Source organism: Trichomonas vaginalis, chromosome I (genome assembly GCF_026262505.1).
Source record: "Trichomonas vaginalis G3 chromosome I, whole genome shotgun sequence".
Taxonomy (NCBI): Eukaryota; Parabasalia; order Trichomonadida; family Trichomonadidae; genus Trichomonas; species Trichomonas vaginalis.
The window spans coordinates 27,336,917-27,362,666 of NC_067203.1; the positions used below are offsets into that span (position 1 = coordinate 27,336,917).

Below are 25,750 nucleotides of genomic sequence, written 5' to 3' on the forward strand. Positions count from 1 at the left end.
TTCTCAAAGAGGTTTCTCAGGAGCCCCGAGGCTCCCTTTCGTAATGATTGGGAGCCTTGGGGCTCCTGAGACGAAGAATGGCTTCGCCGAATCTTTGATCAGCAGAGGCCAAATGAAAAGGCCTCTGCTGATGGATTCTCAGGAGCCCTGAGGCTCCCTTTCGTAATGATTGGAAGCCTTGGGGCTCCTGAGACGAAGAATGGCTTCGCCGAATCTTTGATCAGCAGAGGCCAAATGAAAAGGCCTCTGCTGATGGATTCTCAGGAGCCCTGAGGCTCCCTTTCGTAATGATTGGGAGCCTTGGGGCTCCTGCAGCAGAGTATCGCTCCGCTCCATTATTTTTTTTTAAAAAGTGTCGTGTGGCAAATTTGTCCTGTTCCCTTCAAAATTTTTCAAGAGGACAGATTTTTAAATGTCGAAATTTATCTTATTAATGAATTTAAATGAAAAGCATAATTATAAAACATTAAGATTGAACAGAGGACAGAAATTGTAAATTAATTGATGACATAAGAATACATAAGTTTGATATTCTTGCAAAGAAGCTGCATAACGTCACACAAAGAATGAGAACGTTTATTGAAGTCTTCAAATAAACATTAAAGAAAATTAAATTATAAAACAATAATATTTAAAAGATATGAGTAATCTTTTCGGTAAAAAATTTCAACTAACTTGGTAGAATCGGATATTCACATTATCTCTTCAGGGTTGGAAATTTTGCATTATTAATTTATTATATATATATATATTAAACAAGTGACACCATAGCTTTATGGTATGTTTTTCTCTGATAAACAATTAAGAATAAATAAAATTTTTTAAAAAAAGAAAATTAAAAAATTAAAAATAAATGATTATCTCATTCATCGCCAAATAGTAATCGATCCAACTCATCGGCCATTTTCTGTTGTTCGATTATCTCCCTTCTGACTCTCATCCTTCTGAGTACTTCGATAAGTTCGTTTTTGAATCTCAATGAATCTGGGTCAAGATCTTCACTTTGTTTTTCGGGCGTGAATTCCAACAACTTCAGCCAAATTAGGGTTGTTAAAAATATCAAAAATTAGCGTTTTGAAGACACCATGGTGTCTTATAATTTTCCCTTCCTTATTGGCGTGTAGAAATAAATGCGCCAATAGATTGAAGAAGAAGAATTGTTTTTCTCTTAATGAACTTTAATCCTTTTGATATAAGAATATTAAAAACATTAATATAATTTCGATTTCGGAAATTAAATTTCCAAATTTTTTGTCGATTTCGGAAATAACAGGATCCCGCATCCAACACGCAACAACAAAACACAAAACACACTTTTTGGTTCTTTCATCGTTTTAATCGTAATTTATGTAATACATGATTTGGATAAATTTTACAAAAATAGAACCTATATTATATTCTTTTCAAAGATTCTTGCAAATCATCAAAAATAATTGTATTTTAAAAAACGATCAAATTATCCTTTCATTATTTTAAACTTAAATTAGTTTTTATGATTGACTAAAGCAATCATATTTATTCATCATTAAATAAACAAAAAATAATATTTGAGACTTATTTCAAAAAAAACATTGAATTTATTAATTTGTCTCAATTTCAGTATTATAAATTTTTATAATTTCAATATTTTGAAATACACTTTTTAATATTTCAATATTTATGATATTTCAATGTATTAAGTGGTCTCAAATCGAGCTTCTCAAATATAAGTTGGCCTATTCAAATAATAAAATTAAATAATATTTAAAATAATAAATAAAAGTGATTGAGGTCATAGCAAAACGGCTGTTTCAGTCATTAATTCTTAAAAATAAAAAGGGTAAAAACTAAATACAATGGGTAAAATTCAATAGTGTCTGTGCTATCGTTCAATTTGAAGGTGTCTTTTGAAACCGCAAGACACATTGAATTTTTGAATAGTGTATTATGGTTTGACAGACACCAATGAAAAAAATAAAATGATATTTATTTTAAATATATAAGATCCTTATATAAAATATAAATATTTTATCGTTTTATTTTCTTGTTTTAGAAATGTTTTTTATTGAAAAATCAATAAAACTAACTCCAAAATAAAATTTTTGATTTAAAGACACTATGATGACACCAGGCAAATCTTCCAAGACACCTATCGTCGGGAATATAACAACCCTAAGCCAAATTTTCAAGGGAGGTAATTTTAGGTACTCAAGGTAAAAACTTCCTACATTAGTGGCATAATCATCGCCAATGCTCTTATATAAAAACTTGAGTATCCTAATGATATCCTTATTTGAATAATGTGACAATTTTAGGCTGGCAGCCATTTATTCTTCACTTTTTGTTTTTGCTAAAAATTTTATTGACTTAGCAAAATTATCTGCTTCTCCTTCTAAAATTAAATCTTCTTCTTATGGCATTCCAAACGGGAACCGCGGTTGGTTACCATGGATTTCCGTCACCGGTCACATTTTAAAGATTTTTAAGCCTTATAAAAATATGCTTTGTAAATCATTTTTTGTAAATCGGCAAAAATTTGGTAATTTTCTTCAACTAATAAATCTGCGAATAGCATTTATAATACAAGAACAATCTTTTAAAATGCGTTTGATTCATTTTTGTATAATTTCATATAGGCACATATATTCTTCCGGGACTTTCCGTGATTTTACCGTAAAATCATTAGTTTACACCAATTTTCCCGTATTTTGAATAGTTTACTGCACTTTTTCCGTAAAATTGAGTTACGGGAATCCGCAAAATTTCCGGACCTCATTTTTCATAGAATATAATAATAATATTTGATAAAAAGATATATTATTTATATTTTTGATTTTTGAATTACGGAAAAAGTGAATTGATAACTTGATTTTTTTATATGGTTAATTTTTCAAATGATATTATGAAGATCTAAAATATTAAAAGTAAAAAATTGAATTACGGAAAAAGTGAGGTCAAAAGTGAAATAAATTTGCAGAACAATTTTCATTGAAATAAGCTTTATTTTTCATTATTAATAACAATGCAAAAAAATATTTATCACGGGTTCAAAATTTAAAATTAAATATTTTAATAATTTACATCTTATTCTTTATTTTATATTTAACCCGTGAAAATATCATTTAAAAATTGAATATATTCAAAAAGCTTTATTTTTATTATGACTGCATGGGATCCTCATGTATATGATTCTTATATACGAAAAAAAGAGATCTGACATTGTGTCAGATCTCAGTAAAAGTGACATTTACATGTCAAAAAAATAGAATGAGTTTAAGTAATTAAAATTGAGGGTGAGAGTAGTATTGTATGAAATAATATCTCTCACCCTCCAATTCATCCTATGGCGCCGAAAAAATTTTGGTGAAATGCGACCACATTTCACCAAAATTTCTCGGCGCCATATAGAGAACTAGAGCCTGTGAGGTACTGATACTATCCATGTACCTCGCAGGCTCTAGTTCCAAGCCAAAATGGCTAAAAATTGCCCGCAATTGTTCACATTGCGGGCAATTTTTAGCCATTTTGGCTGGGAATTGGAGGGTGAGAGTAGTATTGTATGAAATAATATCTCTCACCCTCCAATTCATCCTATGGCCGAAAAAATTTTGGTGAAATGCGACCACATTTCACCAAAATTTCTCGGCGCCATATAGAGAACTAGAGCCTGTGAGGTACTGATACTATCCATGTACCTCGCAGGCTCTAGTTCCAAGCCAAAATGGCTAAAAATTGCCCGCAATTGTTCACATTGCGGGCAATTTTAGCCATTTTGGCTGGGAATTGGAGGGTGAGAGTAGTATTGTATGAAATAATATCTCTCACCCTCCAATTCATCCTATGGCGCCGAAAAAATTTTGGTGAAATGCGACCACATTTCACCAAAATTTCTCGGCGCCATATAGAGAACTAGAGCCTGTGAGGTACTGATACTATCCATGTACCTCGCAGGCTCTAGTTCCAAGCCAAAAATGGCTAAAATTGCCCGCAATTGTTCACATTGCGGGCAATTTTTAGCCATTTTGGCTGGGAATTGGAGGGTGAGAGTAGTATTGTATGAAATAATATCTCTCACCTCCAATTCATCCTATGGCGCCGAAAAAATTTTGGTGAAATGCGACCACATTTCACCAAAATTTCTCGGCGCCATATAGAGAACTAGAGCCTGTGAGGTACTGATACTATCATGTACCTCGCGGCTCTAGTTCCAAGCCAAAATGGCTAAAAATTGCCCGCAATTGTTCACATTCCCATCTTTTGTTGGTAAGACGAAGAATATGAAATAAATTATGAAGAAGATAATGATGAATAAAATATCACTTTTTATATTTTTGACACGTAAAGTTGTCACTTTTCTGTCAAACTGTTTTTATCGTTTTCGTATATAACATGATGAGTGGATTCCATTTAAGAAGACGAAATATCCACCAACTCCTGAAACATTGGAAACAAAGTGTGGAAAAAAATGTTTCACTACGATCGGCTATTATGAGAATGAGCCTAATCAATCAGACAAAGGAAGGCTCTTTACATACTGTGCCGAATGTAGTGAAACATTAGTTCAAGGGCAGTTCGTGCGATGCATTAAAAAAGCAGGAAAAATGATTTTAAAGATCATAAGTGCAAATTTTTACTCCCAATGCCCAACTACGTTCCTGCTGAGCACCAAGTTGAGAATACTCAGCAAGCAGTTGGCTCTGGTAATGATCCTTCGTTAGAAGAGATCATTGCCAGGCTTATTGCGAGCCTAGATATAAGCCTTTATGCCACAATGAAGCCAGCATTTAAAAGCTTCCTAGAGAGCTTCGCCAAATGGCTTAAAAATAAAGTCAATCGCGAACAGGGCATCAACTTTACAATCCCAGACATTGAGTTCACACGGCGCGGTGTCAGAGAGGCATTGATTACTTTAGGCAAAACAGACTCCTCTCGGGGCCTAAAGTTCTGCGAGGAATTCCGCATCTTCTCAATTTCCCTGGACTGCGGAACACACGGCAGTCATGGTCTATTCTCTTGTGTGTGCAATCCAGGCAAAACAGATCGCCACCAATTCTTCGACACAACAATTTCGACTAATTGGACATACGAGGACTACCATACGTGGTTTGATTCTCTTAAGGTTAATAAAAACCACGTAGCTGGAGTAGTCGGAGATGGTTTGCCAGCCCAGGTTAAAGGACTCTGCCACTGGAGGCCAGAAGGAGCCCTTTTCCCTGGCTTACAAACCGTGTACATTCGTTGCCTTAACCACGTCTTGAACAATGCTATTGTCCACGCACGTAAGCAATGTCCATTGTTGAATGAACTGATGAATAGAGTTCACCAGATTATCATTATCTTTAAGAATCACGATATGAGAGCGAGATACAAGATCAGGGTTCCATCAATCCCGGAAACTCGCTGGCTCTACATATATGATACTCTGTTTTTCATCTTTGATAATCTGGAAACAATTAATACTGCTTTAAGAAGTGGAGATCTTCCACTATCCCTTTCCAGAGCTACACGTGAACAGTTACAATGGACACGTGATGGAATTCCTCCACTCTTTAAAGATGCTTTAATGATATTCAAGCCATTAAAGCAACTTCAATTATGGCTGGAATCCAACAAGTCCATGGGTGCTTATGCATTCCTGATGATACAACAGTGCCAAGGGATGTTGGATGAAATGGCAGGAAGATTAACGCCAGATGGTGAAGAGATTCTCCGATCAATCACTACAATATTCAAAAATGATATGAAAGAATATGGTAGAATTGATTTGCTTCGGTTTGCTTTCGGCTTTACACCGTTAGCAAGGAAGATCATCAGAGACAAGAAGGGTTTTGGAGGAAAGACAAGCTATCCACCTATAATGCAGTTGAAAGATGTGCAAGTCCCAACGATTCCTTCCCTGAGGATCATCAATCGCGAGATCACATTTGAGAAACTCGGCGAAATCCTTGAAGAAGAACGAACAGAACGTGTTGACGAGGTAGCCGAGCATGATGAAGAGATCCAGCAAGCAGAAGAGGAACAAATGCTTAACGACGATCATGCAGCCGAAACAAATGCCGATGGTTCGAGGAATTCCTTGGTCTGGGATGTTGTAGATGAAGAGATAAAAGATCTATACACATTCATGATAACAATCCTCAGACAAAGAGCAATTGCCGAATCAACAGTTGATCCAACGATCAATAAAGACGATAGAGCCAAGGAATTGAGTGATGCTTACGATTTCTTCATAGAGCAAGATGATTCCCATCTTATAAATGGTCATCATCTTGCTCAAAATGATGGCAAGTTTTGGTACATGAATGGCATAAAGCAACTAAAAGCAATAAGACCAATTGGAAAAAGGATGATGTCACTTTCGTGCAGTGAAGCAGATGTAGAACGTGTAATATCTGAATTGCGAAAGACAAGAAATTCAATGAACGAATCATGCAAAGAAGAATATGTAGCATGCCGCTTCTTCATCAAGTTGAATGATGATCAATTTGATATTTGATTTTGTTTTTTAATAAAATTTATTAAATAATTTGTTTTAAAAAGTATTATTTTTATTCGTAAAGATATTAGACAGAAGGTGGCCAGCCTAATGTCTATCAATCTTTAATATTAGTAGTAATTTCCCGCATTTCTGAATGATGATTGATTAGCTTTGTTGTTATTGATGTAAAACTGGATAAGTATTAAATAATTATATTAATCTTGGCCAGGGGACTGCTGATGGCCAGTCAGCAGCGGCCACTATGAATCATTATAATTATTTAATACCTAAATTGAGGTAAAAAGCAATAAGACTTGCCGAGCCTCATGCCCCTACCTCATATAAATAGAATCACACTTTAGTGAATCAACATCTATAAGAATGAAGTGTTTTGAAGCTGAAATAATATTGAATAGAAATTAATTTTTTCTGAAATTTTGAATGAAATTATGGGAAATAAAAAAATTACTAAATATTGTATTCATACAAATATATTATTTTAAAGGAAAAATAGATGCTGATAGAAACGATGAAAATTTTTGAAAACTTTACAATTAATTTATGTTCGTTAACCACAGAGCTTGCAATCCAAAGCTCACGTTAGACAACAAGAGTCATGAAGTCTCATACTAAGGGATATCCAACATATATTTTAATAATCTAATGTTTGTGACAAATATTCAACATAAAATTAAGTTTTCGTTTCGTTACAAGGCATTCATACTTTGGAGATATCATATTTAATGTACAGAAAAGTTAATATTAAACAATACATGCTAAAGAATTAATAAATAAGATAATAAAATAAATTTATACGTAATTACTTTCATTTAATATGCTTTATGCTGTATAATATTGATTAAGAGGCATTAAAAGGTTCCATAGTCTGCTTTTATAGGCAAGATTTTTGATAAAGATTTTAAATTTTGAAAAATGATGAGAAAAGGGAAAAAAGGTAAATGAGAGCAAGAGGAGGGAAAAAAAGAAAAAGAAAAGAAAGGGAAGGGAAAAATAAAAGAAAGAAGGACATATAAAAATTTAGATGCGCATTCTTAACCCATAACCCGGCAATGTTTTTTTAAATCTTGTACAGCCCTAATTAACACATTCGGATAAAATCATATAAACCCAATACTATTTAGATTTATCGACTCAGAAAATCTTAAAATTCTTATTTTATCTATCAAATCGTAATTTTTATAATCATTTTTTGATTTTCAAATTTTTTTGGAATTTGATTTCATTGATTTTCTCATAATTTGTGATAATAGTGATAATTTCGTATCATAAAAATATCAAATATGCCATTTTACATATTATTCATTTGGAATTAGATTAATTTTTTTTACATTATTCACATATTCACAAATCCAACAATGTATCATGTTATCATACATATTAGATCCTAAAAACTCAATAAACACACTATATAACCCATAAATTATTTCGAAATTTCAAAATATACAGTAAAATTAAGCTTAATTCTTAAAATAACACCGAACAAATCTTATCTTAGGTGTATATACGAAGTATCCATATAATATATAGTGTAAATCTCATTAAATTTTAAAAAGATCTTATTTTGTAATAAAAAACACAATATGATGCTAATTTTATACGGTGAAATTCATTTACTCATAATTTAAATACGACTAAACATGTTATTTTCTATACTTACACAATTTTTTAAATTTGATATTTAATATCAAATTCAAAATTTGAAATTTCATAGTGATTCATTTCTACTCAATATATTAAGTTGGTGAGTCTATACATTTTTGAATTAAATGAGTTAAAGTCTGATTTATTTATTTGCCGTATGTCGGGAAAAAGTCTATGTAAAATACGCGATAATACGGAATGAATCTTGGAAAACGCATCATACACAGATATATGAAATTAGATAATAACTTGACAAATAGATAGGATATAAATGTGATTCAAAGTTGATATATACTAATGATAAGTGCTTATTTTAAGTAAATGATATTTCCTTCAAAAAGACCAATATTAAATGATTCTCTCCGTTTGAAGTTTCATCACATAAAAATAACGTTTTTTAAATAATAACTCAGTGAATAATATTTTAATATCAATTTAAGTTGTGTAATATGATAATATATAACATATGTAATCATCCTATATATGAATTAGCGAAATCTGAGTTTGAGCGAATCTCATGATATTATGCGAAATTTCCATAGAACTCTAAACAAATAATATAAAATGAATCCTTATATATGAAAATGTGGGGGTAGGACCATTTGTATCGGTCTTAAATAATTCCTTTGTACTTTTTCGTTGTGCACGTTCCACAGCACCACTTGGTGCTGTCCGGAACGGCGCTATATAATATGTTATACTATATAATGTTTCCTATATTTCATACATATACTTCATATATATAGCTCACTCACATAACTCACAATAATCGTTTTTTGACCCCCGATAATCGTCTTTTTTAATCACAAAAATACATTTATATCTCTGTGGATATTGAGCCTACACACTTATAGCATATGATAGCATACTAGTATATATAGTGATATATTATATTCAGCTGTGATCTCAATCTCATCACACTCACACACAAAATTCGCTCGATCAAAATTCCCTCGGGAAAATGTCACCTTTTTTCTCATAGAATCTCAAAAAATAAATAGTAAACACACAACTTTTATTATATAAATAAAAAGCATATATTAATATAAGATATCTATAACAAAATGAGTACAAACAGACAAACTTTTTTTTCGATATAAATTATATTTTCTCAAAAAATAGCTCAAACTCATAATACACATCACAAAATAAAATATTTTACTCAACATATTCAAAATACACTCAGATTATATAAGCTTATGTGTAATGTGCTGATTGCATTTTAATCACACCTCAAAACTAACTCAACAAGCCTCAATCTTTTATCACATATTTGGACATATATATATAGATATTATTCATATATATTATAAGCTCATAACACATCACCCTCATAAGATATAATAAAAATTGAATGCTTTTGATGTGCTCCACATACGGAATTTTTTGATAGTTAATATTGAGCCTATCTGAATATACCACACAATATTACTAATAGTTATATATTTATCTATTATGCAAAATTAAGAATAGAGCTGATAACAATAGAATTTGTAGCATCAAGGTTTGCTCGGAAAAACGTCACTTTTTTCATCTTTGATGTGCTAATATCTCAATGAATACTCAATAACACTCATTCTAATACACATAACATGCATCTATATAATATAACAAATAACACACATATACATTTATCAAAATTAACGAAACTTTTTTTGATGCGAATATCTTGGAGATTCCGAAAAATCTTGGACATTTTACATCAAACATATACAGAACAAATATACTCTTAAAATAAATTATATTCACATTGTCAAATCAAATCTGACACATTTTTTTAAGATATCAAAATTCTTTTTTATAAAAAACACATGCAACACACTAAAATCACTTATATATCTACTAAACATATATTATACATACATATACACACTCAAAACACACTCAACATTACTCACAAACATAGATATATTTTGTATCATATACCTAACTATTAAACTAAGTGTGTCTAACTACATCAACATAATATATATTATCTATAGATGATATACACATCAACAAAACATAGTGTTACCGTTCATAGCAAATTTAATGCAAGCTCAAATATAGGGTAAATATTAATATATTGATTTGATTACATGAATGAACTACACTATGGGTGGCCTATCTGGTGGTATCACTCATTGGTGCTGATAACTTTTATAGATGTCTGTGACCAAACTTTCCTCTCAATTTGTCGGCTACTTTGGTTTCATCCCCTTTCTGGCGAACGTTGTTTCGCATTGCGAGTGTCTGCTGCGAATCCGGGGCTGAGCAGCAGGCACTCGCAATTATATGTCGCGGTAAGTGCATTCTGGCACCGCAGGTGCACTTGCCGCGACATTTGCGAAATGCAAAGATGATGCCGGAAGGAGCGGCAATACTGGCAAAAGCCACTCCTTCCGGCACCAGAAAGACTAGAAGGGGGCCCTGACCTTGAGAACGGACCCCCTTCCCGGTCTTTCTGGCGAACTTTGCTTCGCATTGCGAGTGTCTGCTGCGAATCCGGGGCTGAGCAGCAGACACTCGCAATTGTAGGTCGCGGCAAGTGCACCTGCGGTGCCAGAATGCACTTGCTGCGACAATTGCGAAATGCAAAGATGATGCCGGAAGGAGCGGCAATACTGGCAAAAAGTTAGTATACATATCATGGGTACGGAGGCACTGCGCGCCTCCTTACCCATTATATGTGAATTTGACACTTTACAAAACTGTTAACGTATATTTTACAACACAAACGACAACACTAACTTAACCTTAAATATTTACAAAGCTGCCAACCACTTCACCTCACTAATGTAAAAAATAAACGTTTTCACTTACAAAAGTATTGCAACTCCTCCCATTGCTGTGCTTCACATAACAGCTCATAATCTTCTGACTCACTTTCTTCTTCATATAGGTCAAAATCACTGTCATAGTTTATACCTGTAAGTTTTGACAAAGCTAATGAAACACGCTTACCGTTTGTATCATATGCTTGTATAAACTTTCCATTATGCTTGTAGTCATAAACGCTCAAACTAACTTTACCTTTTCTCCCTCGTATCTGATAGAATGTATTTTCACGAGGAACGAAGAACAAATTCTTGAACTCATAACCGTTGTAGTTTGTTATCTCAATAGTTTTCGTCATTTATATAAAAATAAAATAAAAAATAAGTTTAAAAAATAAACTTTAAAATTAAATGAAAAATCAGTCATTACAACAGTCAGTCAGTCAGTCATTGACTGTTCTAAAATTACTGACAAAAATAATTTTAAAGTTTACTCCTCTTCATTGACTTTTTCCAACTCTTCTAGCTTCTTCTTAAGTTCAGCAATGTTGTCTTCATGTAATTTAATCTTTCTCAAAATTCCTTCTTTATCTAATGGTTGCTTTATCTTTCTAAACTGAACTCTACCATCCTTCATAGTATGAACGTAAAAACCTTCTGGAACAGTTCCTGATTTAATGTATTCTACCAAGAACTTTTGTTTCATTGCTTCAGTGACTTTAGTCGTCATTTTACTCTAAATAAAATGTTCAAATAAAATAAAACTAACGTTATTTTTTCAGTAAGGAAACGCAGGAGTTTTACGATTGATTTGAGGCGTGGGTTCTGGTTTAAATGTTGGAGTCGGTTTTGGAGTTGACTTTTGAACAGGAGTTTGTACTTCCATAGGTTCAGGAGTCATTGAAGGTGTTGTTTGTGAAGGTGTTGGTTTTGACGTTGGTTTTGGCGAAGGTGTCGGAGTTTGTTTAACTTCAGCTACTTCAGTATTATTTACAACATTTGCTTTGTTTCTTTTCAACATCATTACTGCTCCTACTGTAGCTAGCAAACCTAGTGGAAGACCATATCTTATATAAGGACTTGACCAAATGCTATTTTTGACAGGAGCTGGTGGAACACCTAACCTTGGTGAGACTGCTCTTTGCCATTGTGCAGCTCGTAAGAAATATTCAATAGGTGCTCCATAATCGTTTGGTAAAGTTTGTTTCATAGATGGTGAAGGTTCACGAGAGCTTGATGAAGAACTCATTTATAAGCTTTAAAAATAAACGTTCATCCTTTATTCCTCACTGTCGTCCGTAGCTAAGTTATAGTCATCTAATCTTATTATGGGGATGCCATTAGCACGCACCTGAATGGCAAAGCAACAATCCCTCATAAATCCAATAAGTGGCTTTGGTACATTTTCAGTTGCTAGTTCAATGGGTCCTTTAACAGACAATTTGTATGTTATTGGAGCAGTAGATGTTTGACCTTGCTGGAAGCAAAAGTCCACTTCTGTTGGAAAACCACATAAGAAATGTGTGTTGTCATAGCTATCCCATTTATGTTCCACACTACCATCATCCACCAATGACCTCATAACATCTTCATTAAATCCTATCATATCATTGTTTGTATTGCAAGCGTTCGCAACCATTTCATAAAATACAGGTCCATATGATTTTTCGGGTTCTGCAGGCATATTTCCATAAGCTCCCATGGAAAGCTGAAGATATTTAAACTTAGGGTTCTAAATAGTGCCCAAATACTTTTAACATTAATAGGCGTATAAGCTGCTGTAAATGTTGCACTTGAACTATCTGTATTCTTTGAGAATGAACCGTCCATAGGAATCCAATCCATAACTTTAACAGGAAAACATAAAGCCTCGTTTGTATAATGTTCTACAAGTTCTGTATAAATGTTAGGGTCTAAAGAGAATGACTTTGGATGAATGAAACATTCATTAAAATCCATCTTTGTTCGAAATAGTTGCTGGGTTCCAGTTGTAATAGTAACTGTTCCACTAGCTTCTACTGCCTTCGTTATCATAGTGAATGGTTCATTCCATGGAACAAATTTATTTGTCGGTGGATTTGAATCTGAAGCAAATGCAACTTTAAGAGTTGGATTGAAAGCAATGATATCATTTACAGATATAGATGTGCATTGTAAGGCGTCGCTACTGAACTTTACTTTAAGCTGAATGTTTCCTGCAAAAGCTGGAATAAATCGAATAGCTTCTAATGGAAGGAATCTTCTAACTGGAATTCTTAAACGAAGCTTAAAATCAAATGATTTTCCTGCTGTAATTGGACCACTAACAATTTGTCCTGTTCTGCATGTTCCCGAATGACTCCATACATCTTCATGTCGAGTCTTTGAGAAAACATCTACTTTCTTTATTTGTTCGGTAGTTTGTGAGTTTGAAGTTATATATGCTTCTTCTCTTGCGTTGTCTTGAGAATATACGATACGACCATTTGCAAGGATTTGATATCCAGCAACTGCATAGAAAGCGTCATCGAAACCAATCCAAAATCCTGGTGGGTTTGTTTTATTGGAACCTGAACCAATTTCTTTATCTACAATAAATTGACCTTCCATTTTATACGTAATGAATGTATTGTAAAGGTCCAACATATTTTCACCAGGAGGTGAGAGATTGAATGTTACCCATGTGTTATCTTTAGCAGTTCCAGGTTTGATGGAATCTTTGCGTCAGAATATTTTCTATTAGTGTCACCAATTTGAACTGCATTGTCTATGATATCGAAATATGAGCGAATCTGATGAATATGCTCTGCTGGAGTAAATTCGTTTAGCTGTTCGTTCTGCATGTCTTTCCTTCGGATAAAAATATCTCTTTACTTCATTATTCTCACTCTTCTTCTTGGCATTCGTGGTGGAAGTTGTTTCTTAATATTTTCAATGAACTGTACATTCTCTTTTGTCTCCACTTCTTTCACTGGTGGGTCAGGGTTCTTTGACTCTGTTTGCTTTTCAATGAAATTCACAAACTTTGCAATAAGCTCTTGGTTCGTTATTGATAGAACATCTGGCTTCTTTTCTTCTGGTTCTTTCGGAGGTTCAGTTTGTACAGAAGGTTTTATATGGGCTTCGCCCTCGGTGCCATGCACCTTAATGTTGTCGCTCTCTGCATTTGCTAATGGTACCTTTCTTTTTCTTACGTATATTTTACCAACTTTACTCTGACTTACGTAATAGAAAGGATGTTGTATTCCTCTTGCATCATTTAATATAATAGACTCTCGCTCTGACTTTGACAAGCTCATTTTCCATCGGTTAAAGTTTTAAGTTAGATTTTTATCCGCAGTCAAATGACTCATACAATAGATATTGAAGCATTGAAGAAAGAAATTCGTGAACAAATTTTATCCGAACTGAAGGAACAAAAACCAGAACAAAAGCCAGAGAGACCAAAGAGAAAACTTAGTGAAAAACAACTTGCTGCATTAGCTGCTGGATGTTTAAAGAACCCCCGAATGCAATCCAAACTCGCAAGGCTAGCTGCTGAAAAAGAAAAGGCAGAGAAGGAAAAACAAGACAAAAATAACGAAGAGTCTAAATAAGATTATATAACTTCTTGCACTTGCTTTCACTAAGTTCTACATCTTTTCCTTCAGTAGTTAAAGCATGAAATGCTCTTTTTCCATTAACTTTACCAAAGAAGCTTAAAGCTCTATACAAGAAGCCGTTATGCTGACAGAAATGTTTGTCATCTGGTAAGTAAAATAAACCATCGAAAGAATATGGACCATATTTTTCAATAGGAACAGCATTCTCAGGAACATTGTCATAATAAGTGAAAACTTTGTTACCATAGCCCTTTTTATTTCGAGCATTTTGACTAAAACTAACCCATCGTAAGTTAGATATTCTATTATCGTCTTTTATGTGATTTATATGGTCTACAACTTCAAGTTCTAAAGGATTTGGAAAGAACTGTTTCGCAATGAGAACATGCTTGTAGTATTATTTCTGTTTTCCATCACGTGTAAGACCTATTCGATAGTATGAATCTTCATAATCTCTATGTTCAGACAAAATCCTATTGGTCTTTCTATTCTTTATCTCATACGGGTAGCAGCAATGTATTAGATAATTGTCATTTACTACAACCTCTTCCCATTCGTCAGTTTCGACAATTTCTATTGGTTCATTTGCGTTCATTTGAATGGAATAAAAATAATGGAATAAAATAAAACTAAGCTTATTTTTTAATGAGGTGTGAGGCTGAAGTGAAGAAAGAGTAAATGGTTTATTTTTATCGGAACTAAATGTATAGACAAATACCTTTATCTGTTGCGTTCAGTAGTGAAAACACTGACGTCAAAAAAAGGGGAACAGAGTAACGTTTAAGTTTCCAACAGACTGGATTGTGAACATAAATGAAGAGAAGTACATTGGCATAACATCTATGTATATAACACGTGCTTTCAGAAAGGTTGACTTTATACTTCAAGTCGAGATAGTCTTATATACGAAAAAAAGAGATCTGACATTGTGTCAGATCTCAGTAAAAGTGACATTTACATGTCAAAAAAATAGAATGAGTTTAAGTAATTAAAATTGAGGGTGAGAGTAGTATTGTATGAAATAATATCTCTCACCCTCCAATTCATCCTATGGCGCCGAAAAAATTTTGGTGAAATGCGACCACATTTCACCAAAATTTCTCGGCGCCATATAGAGAACTAGAGCCTGTGAGGTACTGATACTATCCATGTACCTCGCAGGCTCTAGTTCCAAGCCAAAATGGCTAAAAATTGCCCGCAATTGTTCACATTGCGGGCAATTTTTAGCCATTTTGGCTGGGAATTGGAGGGTGAGAGTAGTATTGTATGAAATAATATCTCTCACCCTCCAATTCATCCTATGGCGCCGAAAAAATTTTGGTGAAATGCGACCACATTTCACCAAAATTTCTCGGCGTCATATAGAGAACTAGAGCCTGTGAGGTACTGATACTATCCATGTACCTCGCAGGCTCTAGTTCCAAGCCAAAATGGCTAAAAATTGCCCGCAATTGTTCACATTGCGGGCAATTTTTAGCCATTTTGGCTGGGAATTGGAGGGTGAGAGTAGTATTGTATGAAATAATATCTCTCACCCTCCAATTCATCCTATGGCGCCGAAAAAATTTTGGTGAAATGCGACCACATTTCACCAAAATTTCTCGGCGCCATATAGAGAACTAGAGCCTGTGAGGTACTGATACTATCCATGTACCTCGCAGGCTCTAGTTCCAAGCCAAAATGGCTAAAAATTGCCCGCAATTGTTCACATTGCGGGCAATTTTTAGCCATTTTGGCTGGGAATTGGAGGGTGAGAGTAGTATTGTATGAAATAATATCTCTCACCCTCCAATTCATCCTATGGCGCCGAAAAAATTTTGGTGAAATGCGACCACATTTCACCAAAATTTCTCGGCGCCATATAGAGAACTAGAGCCTGTGAGGTACTGATACTATCCATGTACCTCGCAGGCTCTAGTTCCAAGCCAAAATGGCTAAAAATTGCCCGCAATTGTTCACATTGCGGGCAATTTTTAGCCATTTTGGCTGGGAATTGGAGGGTGAGAGTAGTATTGTATGAAATAATATCTCTCACCCTCCAATTCATCCTATGGCGCCGAAAAAATTTTGGTGAAATGCGACCACATTTCACCAAAATTTCTCGGCGCCATATAGAGAACTAGAGCCTGTGAGGTACTGATACTATCCATGTACCTCGCAGGCTCTAGTTCCAAGCCAAAATGGCTAAAAATTGCCCGCAATTGTTCACATTCCCATCTTTTGTTGGTAAGACGAAGAATATGAAATAAATTATGAAGAAGATAATGATGAATAAAATATCACTTTTTATATTTTTGACACGTAAAGGTGTCACTTTTCTGTCAAACTGTTTTTATCGTTTTCGTATATAACAATAGAAAATGACGAACAGTCTTTAAGCGCCCAAAACATTCACATATACAAATACTTTAAAGACGATACAACATTGCAACAATGTATGATTTCATTTAATGAGATGTTCGAGAAAAAGTTCAACATTGAAGTACAAACTTTACAGCCTATACGTGAGTTTCTTGCACAACTGAAAGAAGAAGGTAGTCAGCCACAACTTATAGACTTTCATTATGAATTTAATGAAAATGAAGATGGAACTCATGACTGTCAGTTTGTTATATATTCACCATTCAATGAAGTCGCTAAAAAGAAAGAAGAGCCATTTCGTATAAGATTTCAAATCTCTGAACCCAATGAAGACTTCAAGAATGTTTTCAATTATGATGCAATGCTTCCGAGGAAAAATGAATTTTCAAAGATTGTAACACCTGGCATTTGGGATAGAAAGCAAGCAATATTATATTCAAACTTAAGTACGGGCGTTGAAAATGAGTTCATTGGTCATACGAGAACTACACCACTGCCAAATCCTAAGTATTACAAGCTTACTGGCTTCAATCGTGAGTTTTGGATAGATATGTACTCCACTCATGACCATAAAGCCCCTGTTTTGCTACCTCCAGACCATAAAGACTGTCTCTATATTGAAACACAACTCTTAAACTCTACCATCGCAGTATTGTAAAATCTACGCTAGTTTTATTTTTTCTGAAAATTTTATTTGAGTGAAAGGCATGGAAGGTGAAGGACATTGGCAAACACTCGAACATGACAATGACTATGAAATCTTTTCAGAGTACCCTTATCCAATTAGACGTATAAGCAATAAAAGAGTTGTTAGTGAGTTTGACCAAGGAGATGGTTATATTTGTGTAAATTTAAACAAACACAAGCTGATGAAACATAGAATAGTTGCAGAAACTTTCATTCCGAACCCTGAAGGACTTCGTGAAGTAGACCATATAAACAGAGACAGAGGAGACTTTCATATCTCGAACTTAAGATGGACGACAAGAAGAGAAAACATGAGAAATATTTCTGGTTCAAATGGCTATTGGTTTGACATTGTTGACTCTCTTCCTGAAGACGCTGTTGAAATTATACAATACTCATATCACACGTTAGAGAACTACTACTATGTCCCAAGTGAAGATGCCTTTTACTATTTCATGGGAACTCAATACAGACGAATGAATGTCTTAAGACAGTATAACAAAGATTATATAAACATTACAGATGTAGAAGGAAGAAGAACAAAGCTGTCTATTGCAAAGTTTAAGAGAGACAATGGTTATACATAAATGAGAAAAATATATGACCTCATTATTTTTATCACGAATGACCTCATTGCTGACAAAAATAAATGACCTCAGAACTTCAACTTACGAATAAAGCTTGTTTTAGTCGTTATTGAGAAGTTAAACTTCTCTTCAAAGCAAGGTTAACATGACTTACATAAGTCAAATCCAATCTCTTGACCGTCATAAAGTGCTTTGTAAAGTTTCATTAAACTGAACTCAGAGTCTTTGTCATATGTTCCAACAGGTATGTGAATGTTCTTATCTTCATTGTAATAGCATTGTATAGTTTCAGGAAACATTTCATTTGCTGTTAAAGCAAGGACGTCTTGTTTGACACCTTTGCAACGTGCATGGAATGCAACTTCATTTAAATTGTTAGTGAGTAAGTCTATGTAGGTCTTCTTTCCACAGAAAATACTTTTATAAGCTAAACTTTGTTTATCTTTTGTGATTTCTGCAAAGTCGCTATGAAATTGACCAAGGTTCTTTCCTATAAGTTCGCGACCATATCTCTTCTGAAATTCCTGAGCTAAACGCGGGATGTCTTCATTGAAAATATGCATGCTGTCACAGTCCTGGTAAAAGATTTGAAGTCCCATATCTTCTGCAGTACAGAATACTTCATTCATAATATGTTTTGACATAGATAGAATATTAACACCAAGTGGACAGAAGTTAAAGTGTCTGCAAATGCTTTTCGTTAGCTTGAAAATAGTTTTATCTGAACCATCCAAACCTTCGAACTTCACTATATGGTTGTAGTTTCTTATAGCATATCTTATAGCATCTTTGTCATCTACTATGGTTATTTTTGACTCAATTGGCGATATAATAGTTTTGCCATAAATACTGTTCAGAATGAGCTTTATATTTTCTTGCAAAGGATTTCCTTCTTTCTTATACTTTAACCTTAACTCAAACAACTTCTTTACTTCATCTCTTATTCTAATATCTCTGTTTCCATCGTAATAGTATCCTTGCAACACTTCACATTTGACACCTTGATATTTTATAAGGTCTTGTAATGTTATATGGTCAACATACATGAGACAGCAAGTGTTTGAACTTCTTGGAACGTTAAGTTCTGGATTTAGTTCAGGGTCGCAAACTATTAAAGGAAAGTGTCTATGTATTCCAATCTCTGTTATCTTAATGAGAACAAAGAAGCCAGACATAAACTTTTCACCAATGGGTTCCTTTTGGTCGTCATCGAATAAATGTCTCATGAAATACTCTGTGCTTAACATCTCATTCTTGTTTTGGTTTGTCGTCAATAGAACGAATGACATCATTAGCTTTGCGAACTTGTTCTATAGCGCTCTTAAACATCTCTCTTCTCTGTTGTTTCAGTGTGTCGTCTCTTCTTCTTGTTTCACCAACGTTTGCATTTGTTATGTCAAACATTTCTCTTCTTACTTCATGAGGTACAGCTCTTCTTGTTTCACCAACGTTTGAGTTCGTAAGTTCAAACATCTCTTGACGAACATCATGCGAAAGAGCTTTACGAGTATGACCAACGTTTGCATTTGTTATGTCAAACATTTCTCTTCTTACTTCATGTGGTACTGAACGTCTATGATATAAGTCAATAGCAACGTCATTTAAAGGAAATGCTCTTGCATTTATGAACTCATGAATTCTATCATAGCTTATAGCACCATTATAGTCATTGAGGATTTCAGCGAGTGCCTTTTTGTTTGTCGCGTAATGTTTTGCTACTTCTATGTTAGCTTCTGTAAGAAGTTGTTTTATTTCCGAGTGTTCTAACTTAGACAACTTCCGATACATCTTTAGTAGGAAATAAAAAAATATTTTTTTGAAAAAAATTAGATTAGATTTTTTTAAGTTATTTTTCAAAAATAATTTAAATATTTTTATTTTAATGAAACACATGCAAGATTGCAAGTTCTTTCATACAATGCTCTCGCTACTGCCATCAAGAATGAGTTCAATGGTGCTTCAAATGTTAATGTTATCTTTAACAAGAAGTTTGTGAAAGAATCTAAGTTCGGTCAGTATGTCAGACCATTAGCTATCGTCATTGACCGCAAACGTTATACTTCACAAGAGTTAGCAGTAGTTTTGAAACAAAAGAGTTTCTTCGTGAATGTCAAAGATACACACTATACTGTCATAAAGAACTCTAACGTTGACTTCTTCAGTATTGCTATGAATCTTTCCGAACAGAAAGAATATAAGAAAGGTGAAACAAATGTGAAATATTATCCTTCATCTCTGAAAACAATAACGAACAAAGATGTTATACAAAAGTTCTTACCAAAGGTTGAAGAAGCTTCTATTGACATTGACGAAGGAAGTGAAATGGTTGAAGAAATTGACCCTGACGTTATTTGAGCAAAAATATATTTTTGTATAAAATTCCAAATAGTCAGTCATTCAGTCAGTCGTCATTGACTGCCTGACTGTAAAAATAATTTCAAAGCATTTAACAAAATCTAAGCTAAACTTTTGTAAGAATTTTTTTTATCTAATATTAAATATGGTTGGTCAAACAAGAACAAAAGCACAAATGTTTCAAGACTTACTCAATAGGTTTGAAGCAATGAAACAAATAGATAATACACTTCAAACATTGAGTTTATCTTACACTTCAAATATATTCACAGTTATTGACAGAAGTATTGGTGACTTTTTCTCAGCTGAAATAACTTGCAATGGTCATTCTTTCTTTACTGCTTTCTATGATAATGGTAATAGTTATTCAGTGGTTGAAAAAGGAAGTTTAGATGAAACAATTCAGTATGTAATTGAAGAATTTCATCTTGTCAGAATTTCTAAATGAAGAATGAGCAAAAATATATTTTTGGTTAGTCTTCATATCGATATTTTACAACAATTCCCCAATGTATAAACTTTTCATACGCTTTTTCATAAGCTTTATATACCTTCAGAAATTTTGCATAATCTTTAGAAGCATTTAGATATTGTTTAAATGCTTTGTATGTCTTCAGAAATTTTGCATAATCTTTTACATGTTGTTCGTTCTCTTCTTCTGTCATGAGTTCCGAATATTCTAAATTCATGTTCTTTCATATGAGATAAAATTTTATAAAAAAAATAAAATTAGCTTAGATTTTTTTTATTCTTCCTCTTTGAAGTTGTCAAAATATTTTATTATCTTTTCTTTCAGTAGCGGTAAGTCTTCTTTGAATGTAAGTATTGTGCAACCTCTAATATCATAATGTGTTTGAGGAAGTGTGTCTTGAACTATCTGTTTAACATCTTCATTAGGTGTCATTGAAATCGGTAAGTTTTCACGATAGAACCAGTTTCTGTCAGATTTATATATCTTAGCTAAGTCATAAAAGCTCTTGTTGTTTCTTCTCACTAAATGCAACATAACCATATCTCTGTCTTCTTCTTTCTCCAACTCTTCAGTATATATCATATACTTATAACTCTTTTCCTTTCCTTTTGGTACTGAACGCGGTATTCTTTTCTGTATGTTTTTGTCTTTGGATTCAATGACTTCATCTTTTGCTTGAAGTTTCTTTTCCATCTCTTCACGTCCTGCTTTATATAGTTCATCTAACATCATGAAAATATAACAAGCATAACGAGGTGAAGCCCACATTGCTACAGCATTTACTAAAAGTCTATGAATATAATAATCTTTCAAACCAGGAGCCAAATTCTTGCGATTTTCGTACGGAATCTCTTCTCTCGGTTTTCCGAGGGAAGCAATCATATGAGGAAATTCTTCTAAAAGTTCTTTTGTCTGTTGGTTTTCAAATCAATGGTATGCTTGCTTTGTAGAACGAAGAGCATTCATTATACTTTGTATTTGATACATATCATCTTTGACTGAACGAATGAGACGTAACTGTTTGTTATACTGTATGTACTCGTATTCTTCATTTATGGCTTCATGAACGATAGCAGTTGTTGTGTTCTCTAATGTTGTCATTACTGTCTTTACATACAAAATAAAAAAATAAATAAAAAAAATTCTAACTTTATTTTTTCTGTCTTAAAGAAATGTTAGAAATTCATGATTTTCATGAAGTTTGGTCATTTTCAACATAACCTTCATTGCATGAAAAGTGTCATATATAACATATATATGATATTTTACTAAAAAATATGTAAGCGGCTCATAGCTCAGTGGTATGGACTCCCTTGTCATAGGTGTCGAGGACCTCGGTTCGAGTCCCGATGGTGTTCAGGTTTTTCCTTTTCTGCAAAAAATTGAGAGAGCATTGAATTTGCAAGTACAAAGGGTCTATTTGGTGTTAGACCCTAGCGAAGAAAATATGGTACTGGAACGATAGAAGTTTACATTTGTAAAGTTGGACGATAAAATTTACTAACTAACATCGGTTCGCATCCTGACTGACGTCGGTACAGACCATGACTGACGTCGGTATGGAATGCTCTCAAAATCTTCGAAATTGAAAGGTTTATGGAATGACTTCAGGATGGGTCCTGACTGACATCGGTTCGCATCCTGACTGACGTCGGTAGAGACCATGACTGACGTCAGTTCGCGTCCTGACTGACATCAGGAAATTCTATCGTTCTACTTTACAAAATGTAAACTTCTATCGTACATGATATTTAGTTGACATGGTAATCTATCTTCATGTAAAGTTTGGCGGTTAGAAACCGCTGGAAGCCTTCACTTTTTTGACGAACTTTCCGCAGCAATTTTTAAAATTTGTGAAAACTCAACGGTTTGACACGTGCCATATGTCATTTTACTCAGAATTTTGTGCTGAATTCAGCAAAAATAATTTTTAGGGTAGATGGGTATTTATACCCTCATTTCTACCACGAATTCTACCCTCATTATTTATAACCGTTTTACATGGTAAACGTTATGAATTCGTGAGATTCTAAACAGCTTCGTAGCTTCTATTGTCATAAGACGAAATGGTGGAAGTGAGGTGAAGTCAAAAAGTGACATCTATTTGGCCGGCTAAATTCCCCTTTAGTTTACATGTCAAAATTACAATAAATTAATTATTTTGCTTAGCAATTAGCTATGTATTAAAACTAAAATTATTACTATTCAATTCTTTACATTCAAATATTAAACAATTCAAATTTAATAACAAAGATATTACAATAAATAAAAAAAATGATTAAAAATGTCCCTGAAAATTTTCTGAAAGCTATCTCGTGTTTAGGTCTCAATTTTTTTTAGAAATAGAAAAAGATTGGATTTAACTTTCAAACATTATATATAGTTTTGTATATGGAAGCCTTTAAATACAAGTTAATGATATGGAGTTGTATTGCGAGGAAGAGGGAATCAAAGAAATTGACGAAGTTCCAGAATTTTATTCAACAATTCTTAATCAATTAACAAAAACTATACCGAAACTTATCTTACCATCCAAATCAAATCACATTACATACGGAATAAACATTTAATCTTTTACCATTAAAATTATATTTATACGTTATTTAATTTTTTTACGTCTAAGTTGAATAGGATAATAGCCGAAGATATAAAGTAACTATAGTTTACAAGCTAAGGAACAAATCAGCATTGAAACTAAAAAATGCTGAAATATTATAATAAATTGAAGAAATACTGTGATAGAATACCTAGTTATACTAGATACTATTATAATATGAATTCATTTGTATTGAATATCGATAATAAAAAATCGATGAAATATTAAAATGAGAATAAATTAATAATGAGATTATAAATTAGAATTATTTCTCTTTTATTTAAAATAAAAACTTAGTTCTATTTAAATTCGATAAAGAAGTACGAAAAAGTTGTATTATACGTATGATGTTGCCCGATGTTTGGTAACACTATTGTAGAATATAAGCATATATGATAGAAAAGCAATATGCTTAATATCGAGTAATTCTAATTTTTTACGAAATTATTCAAATACGTTATTTTTTAAAATGAAAAGATAAGCATACCATTATGCAGTAGTTTGCGCACATATACTATGCTGATGAAAGTTGGTCTCTAATTCGAAACTTGAGTCTGTCAAATTGACGTTCAAGTATTAAAAAGTTGTATTATACGTATGATGTTGCCCGATGTTTGGTAACACTATTGTAGAATATAAGCATATATGATAGAAAAGCAATATGCTTAATATCGAGTAATTCTAATTTTTTACGAAATTATTCAAATACGTTATTTTTTAGTTTCAATGCTGATTTGTTCCTTAGCTTGTAAACTATAGTTACTTTATATCTTCGGCTATTATCCTATTCAACTTAGACGTAAAAAAATTAAATAACGTATAAATATAATTTTAATGGTAAAAGATTAAATGTTTATTCCGTATGTAATGTGATTTGATTTGGATGGTAAGATAAGTTTCGGTATAGTTTTTGTTAATTGATTAAGAATTGTTGAATAAAATTCTGGAACTTCGTCAATTTCTTTGATTCCTTCTTGAAGCGTTGAAATTTCTTATTGACTCTCTTTTTATAACTTTTGAAAGAAACCGTAAAAATTGTGAAACATGCTTTTTAATAAAAAACAATTTTGATGAAAACCATAAATTAATTTAAAATTGAAATAAATTTTTGAAATCTATGATATTGAATAAAAAAATTTATAGTGTAGATATTGATATAGATATAGATGTTAATTTTAATATGATATTTGATAAAATTTTTTATCAAAACATACTGATAATAGGTTGACATGTAATATGATATTTTGCCTTGTAAATATATTTGGTCGGCAAAATAACCTAATTACTCTTATTTTGAGTTCACTTCCACCATTTCGTCTTATGATACTATTTCTTCGCTGAGGATATCAAAAGTTTTAACAATGCCGAAGGTTTCTTTATACTTCTTCTTGACGTCAGATAGAAGGAAATCGTCAGCAGTTGGATAGTTTTTGTTCAGAAATGCTAACATGTCCATTTTATTTTCTGCTGGTTTCTCTGCTTCTTTCTTTAAGTCAGCATAGTTGTTTCTCATTTGTTCTATCTCTTTGACGGAGTAGTTATATTTCCTCATTGCTGCTTTACATTTAGAACATTGCGGATTCATTTTTGCGTTATACATTGAAATTTGACCTGCTAGAACAACTAAGGCGTCAATGGTTTTCTTTAACTCAAAAGCTGCTGGTTTTATTTGTCCATTCCATACTTTACCTCTTCTATCTTTATCTCTTATCTGCCATACACATTTTGCAACTAATGAAACAAAGTTGTCGTATGTCTTAAACTCCTCCGATTTATATATGTCAGAGATGTTCTTATATACCATGTCGCAATCTTTGTCCATAACTTTATGGTTGCAATGATATCCTAGAAACTCATAGTTTACTTTACGTATGAACTTCTTTATTTCTACTGAGTCAGTTGATTTCACTTCTATTTCATCGAATTCAGGAATAGTGAGCTTTTGTTGCTGGATTTCAGGCAATTTGGGTAAATGGTCAATAATGTCCTGCATGTCATAAAGATATTCTTCATTTTCTTCATCCTGTGCGGTACAGTCTAAATTACTTGTTAAAAGTTCTTGTTTTATTCTTTGTATTTCTGTTCCAAAACTATATGAAGAAGGAATGAAGTTTTTCATCTCTACTAACATAGATGTTGGATTCATGACTAACGAGTTTGGTGCTGTTGTTGTTTGAATTGTTGTTGTGTCGATTGTTGAAATCATATCTTTTATACAAAATAAAAAAATAAATAA

General features: G+C 33.0%; 9 protein-coding genes and 3 pseudogenes across 12 annotated transcripts, besides 15 other annotated features; 3 read left to right on the top strand and 9 right to left on the bottom strand.

Annotated features, from left to right (window-relative positions):
• Positions 1-381: part of a mobile genetic element that runs on past the window's edge.
• Positions 382-3,334: 2,953 nt separating this feature from the next.
• Positions 3,335-3,443: a mobile genetic element.
• Positions 3,444-3,582: 139 nt separating this feature from the next.
• Positions 3,583-3,691: a mobile genetic element.
• A 140-nt stretch (positions 3,692-3,831) lies between these two features.
• Positions 3,832-3,940: a mobile genetic element.
• Positions 3,941-4,307: 367 nt separating this feature from the next.
• Positions 4,308-4,372: a mobile genetic element.
• Positions 4,373-4,618: 246 nt separating this feature from the next.
• TVAGG3_1059320 (ribonuclease H-like family) lies at positions 4,619-6,475 on the top strand (the record flags this gene model as incomplete). Its single annotated transcript, XM_001581646.2, has 1 exon — positions 4,619-6,475. The coding sequence occupies one exon, from the start codon at positions 4,619-4,621 to the stop codon at positions 6,473-6,475; it is 1,857 nt and encodes a 618-aa protein (XP_001581696.2).
• A 3,783-nt stretch (positions 6,476-10,258) lies between these two features.
• Positions 10,259-10,490, bottom strand: TVAGG3_1059330 (annotated as a pseudogene). The gene has a single exon. A coding segment is annotated over exon 1 (232 nt).
• A 241-nt stretch (positions 10,491-10,731) lies between these two features.
• Positions 10,732-11,290: a terminal%2Cinverted (terminal inverted repeat of Maverick-1B/2 transposon ID:TVAGG3_1059340).
• Positions 10,732-25,750: part of a mobile genetic element that runs on past the window's edge.
• On the bottom strand, positions 11,366-11,605 carry TVAGG3_1059350 (uncharacterized protein; the record flags this gene model as incomplete). The annotated part of the gene is made up of 1 exon (XM_001296274.1): positions 11,366-11,605. One exon carries the CDS (start codon positions 11,603-11,605, stop codon positions 11,366-11,368), a length of 240 nt encoding a protein of 79 aa, XP_001296275.1.
• TVAGG3_1059360 (repellent protein 1 family) lies at positions 11,654-12,124 on the bottom strand (the record flags this gene model as incomplete). The annotated part of the gene is made up of 1 exon (XM_001296273.1): positions 11,654-12,124. The coding sequence occupies one exon, from the start codon at positions 12,122-12,124 to the stop codon at positions 11,654-11,656; it is 471 nt and encodes a 156-aa protein (XP_001296274.1).
• Positions 12,155-12,457, bottom strand: TVAGG3_1059370 (uncharacterized protein; the record flags this gene model as incomplete). The annotated part of the gene is made up of 1 exon (XM_051255964.1): positions 12,155-12,457. The coding sequence occupies one exon, from the start codon at positions 12,455-12,457 to the stop codon at positions 12,155-12,157; it is 303 nt and encodes a 100-aa protein (XP_051081538.1).
• On the bottom strand, positions 12,478-13,464 carry TVAGG3_1059380 (uncharacterized protein; the record flags this gene model as incomplete). Its single annotated transcript, XM_051255965.1, has 1 exon — positions 12,478-13,464. The coding sequence occupies one exon, from the start codon at positions 13,462-13,464 to the stop codon at positions 12,478-12,480; it is 987 nt and encodes a 328-aa protein (XP_051081539.1).
• Positions 13,725-14,153, bottom strand: TVAGG3_1059390 (uncharacterized protein; the record flags this gene model as incomplete). Its single annotated transcript, XM_001294789.1, has 1 exon — positions 13,725-14,153. The coding sequence occupies one exon, from the start codon at positions 14,151-14,153 to the stop codon at positions 13,725-13,727; it is 429 nt and encodes a 142-aa protein (XP_001294790.1).
• TVAGG3_1059400 (uncharacterized protein) lies at positions 14,199-14,450 on the top strand (the record flags this gene model as incomplete). Its single annotated transcript, XM_001294790.1, has 1 exon — positions 14,199-14,450. One exon carries the CDS (start codon positions 14,199-14,201, stop codon positions 14,448-14,450), a length of 252 nt encoding a protein of 83 aa, XP_001294791.1.
• Positions 15,519-15,627: a mobile genetic element.
• Positions 15,769-15,877: a mobile genetic element.
• Positions 16,019-16,127: a mobile genetic element.
• Positions 16,269-16,377: a mobile genetic element.
• Positions 16,519-16,627: a mobile genetic element.
• Positions 16,748-16,809: a mobile genetic element.
• On the bottom strand, positions 19,340-19,879 carry TVAGG3_1059470 (organellar and viral DNA polymerase type B; the record flags this gene model as incomplete). Its single annotated transcript, XM_001303329.1, has 1 exon — positions 19,340-19,879. The coding sequence occupies one exon, from the start codon at positions 19,877-19,879 to the stop codon at positions 19,340-19,342; it is 540 nt and encodes a 179-aa protein (XP_001303330.1).
• On the top strand, positions 19,974-20,446 carry TVAGG3_1059480 (annotated as a pseudogene). The gene has a single exon. A coding segment is annotated over exon 1 (473 nt).
• On the bottom strand, positions 21,192-21,800 carry TVAGG3_1059490 (KilA, N-terminal/APSES-type HTH, DNA-binding family; the record flags this gene model as incomplete). Its single annotated transcript, XM_051255966.1, has 1 exon — positions 21,192-21,800. The coding sequence occupies one exon, from the start codon at positions 21,798-21,800 to the stop codon at positions 21,192-21,194; it is 609 nt and encodes a 202-aa protein (XP_051081540.1).
• Positions 23,560-23,588: a mobile genetic element.
• Positions 24,589-24,637: a mobile genetic element.
• TVAGG3_1059520 lies at positions 24,836-25,720 on the bottom strand (annotated as a pseudogene). The gene has a single exon. A coding segment is annotated over exon 1 (885 nt).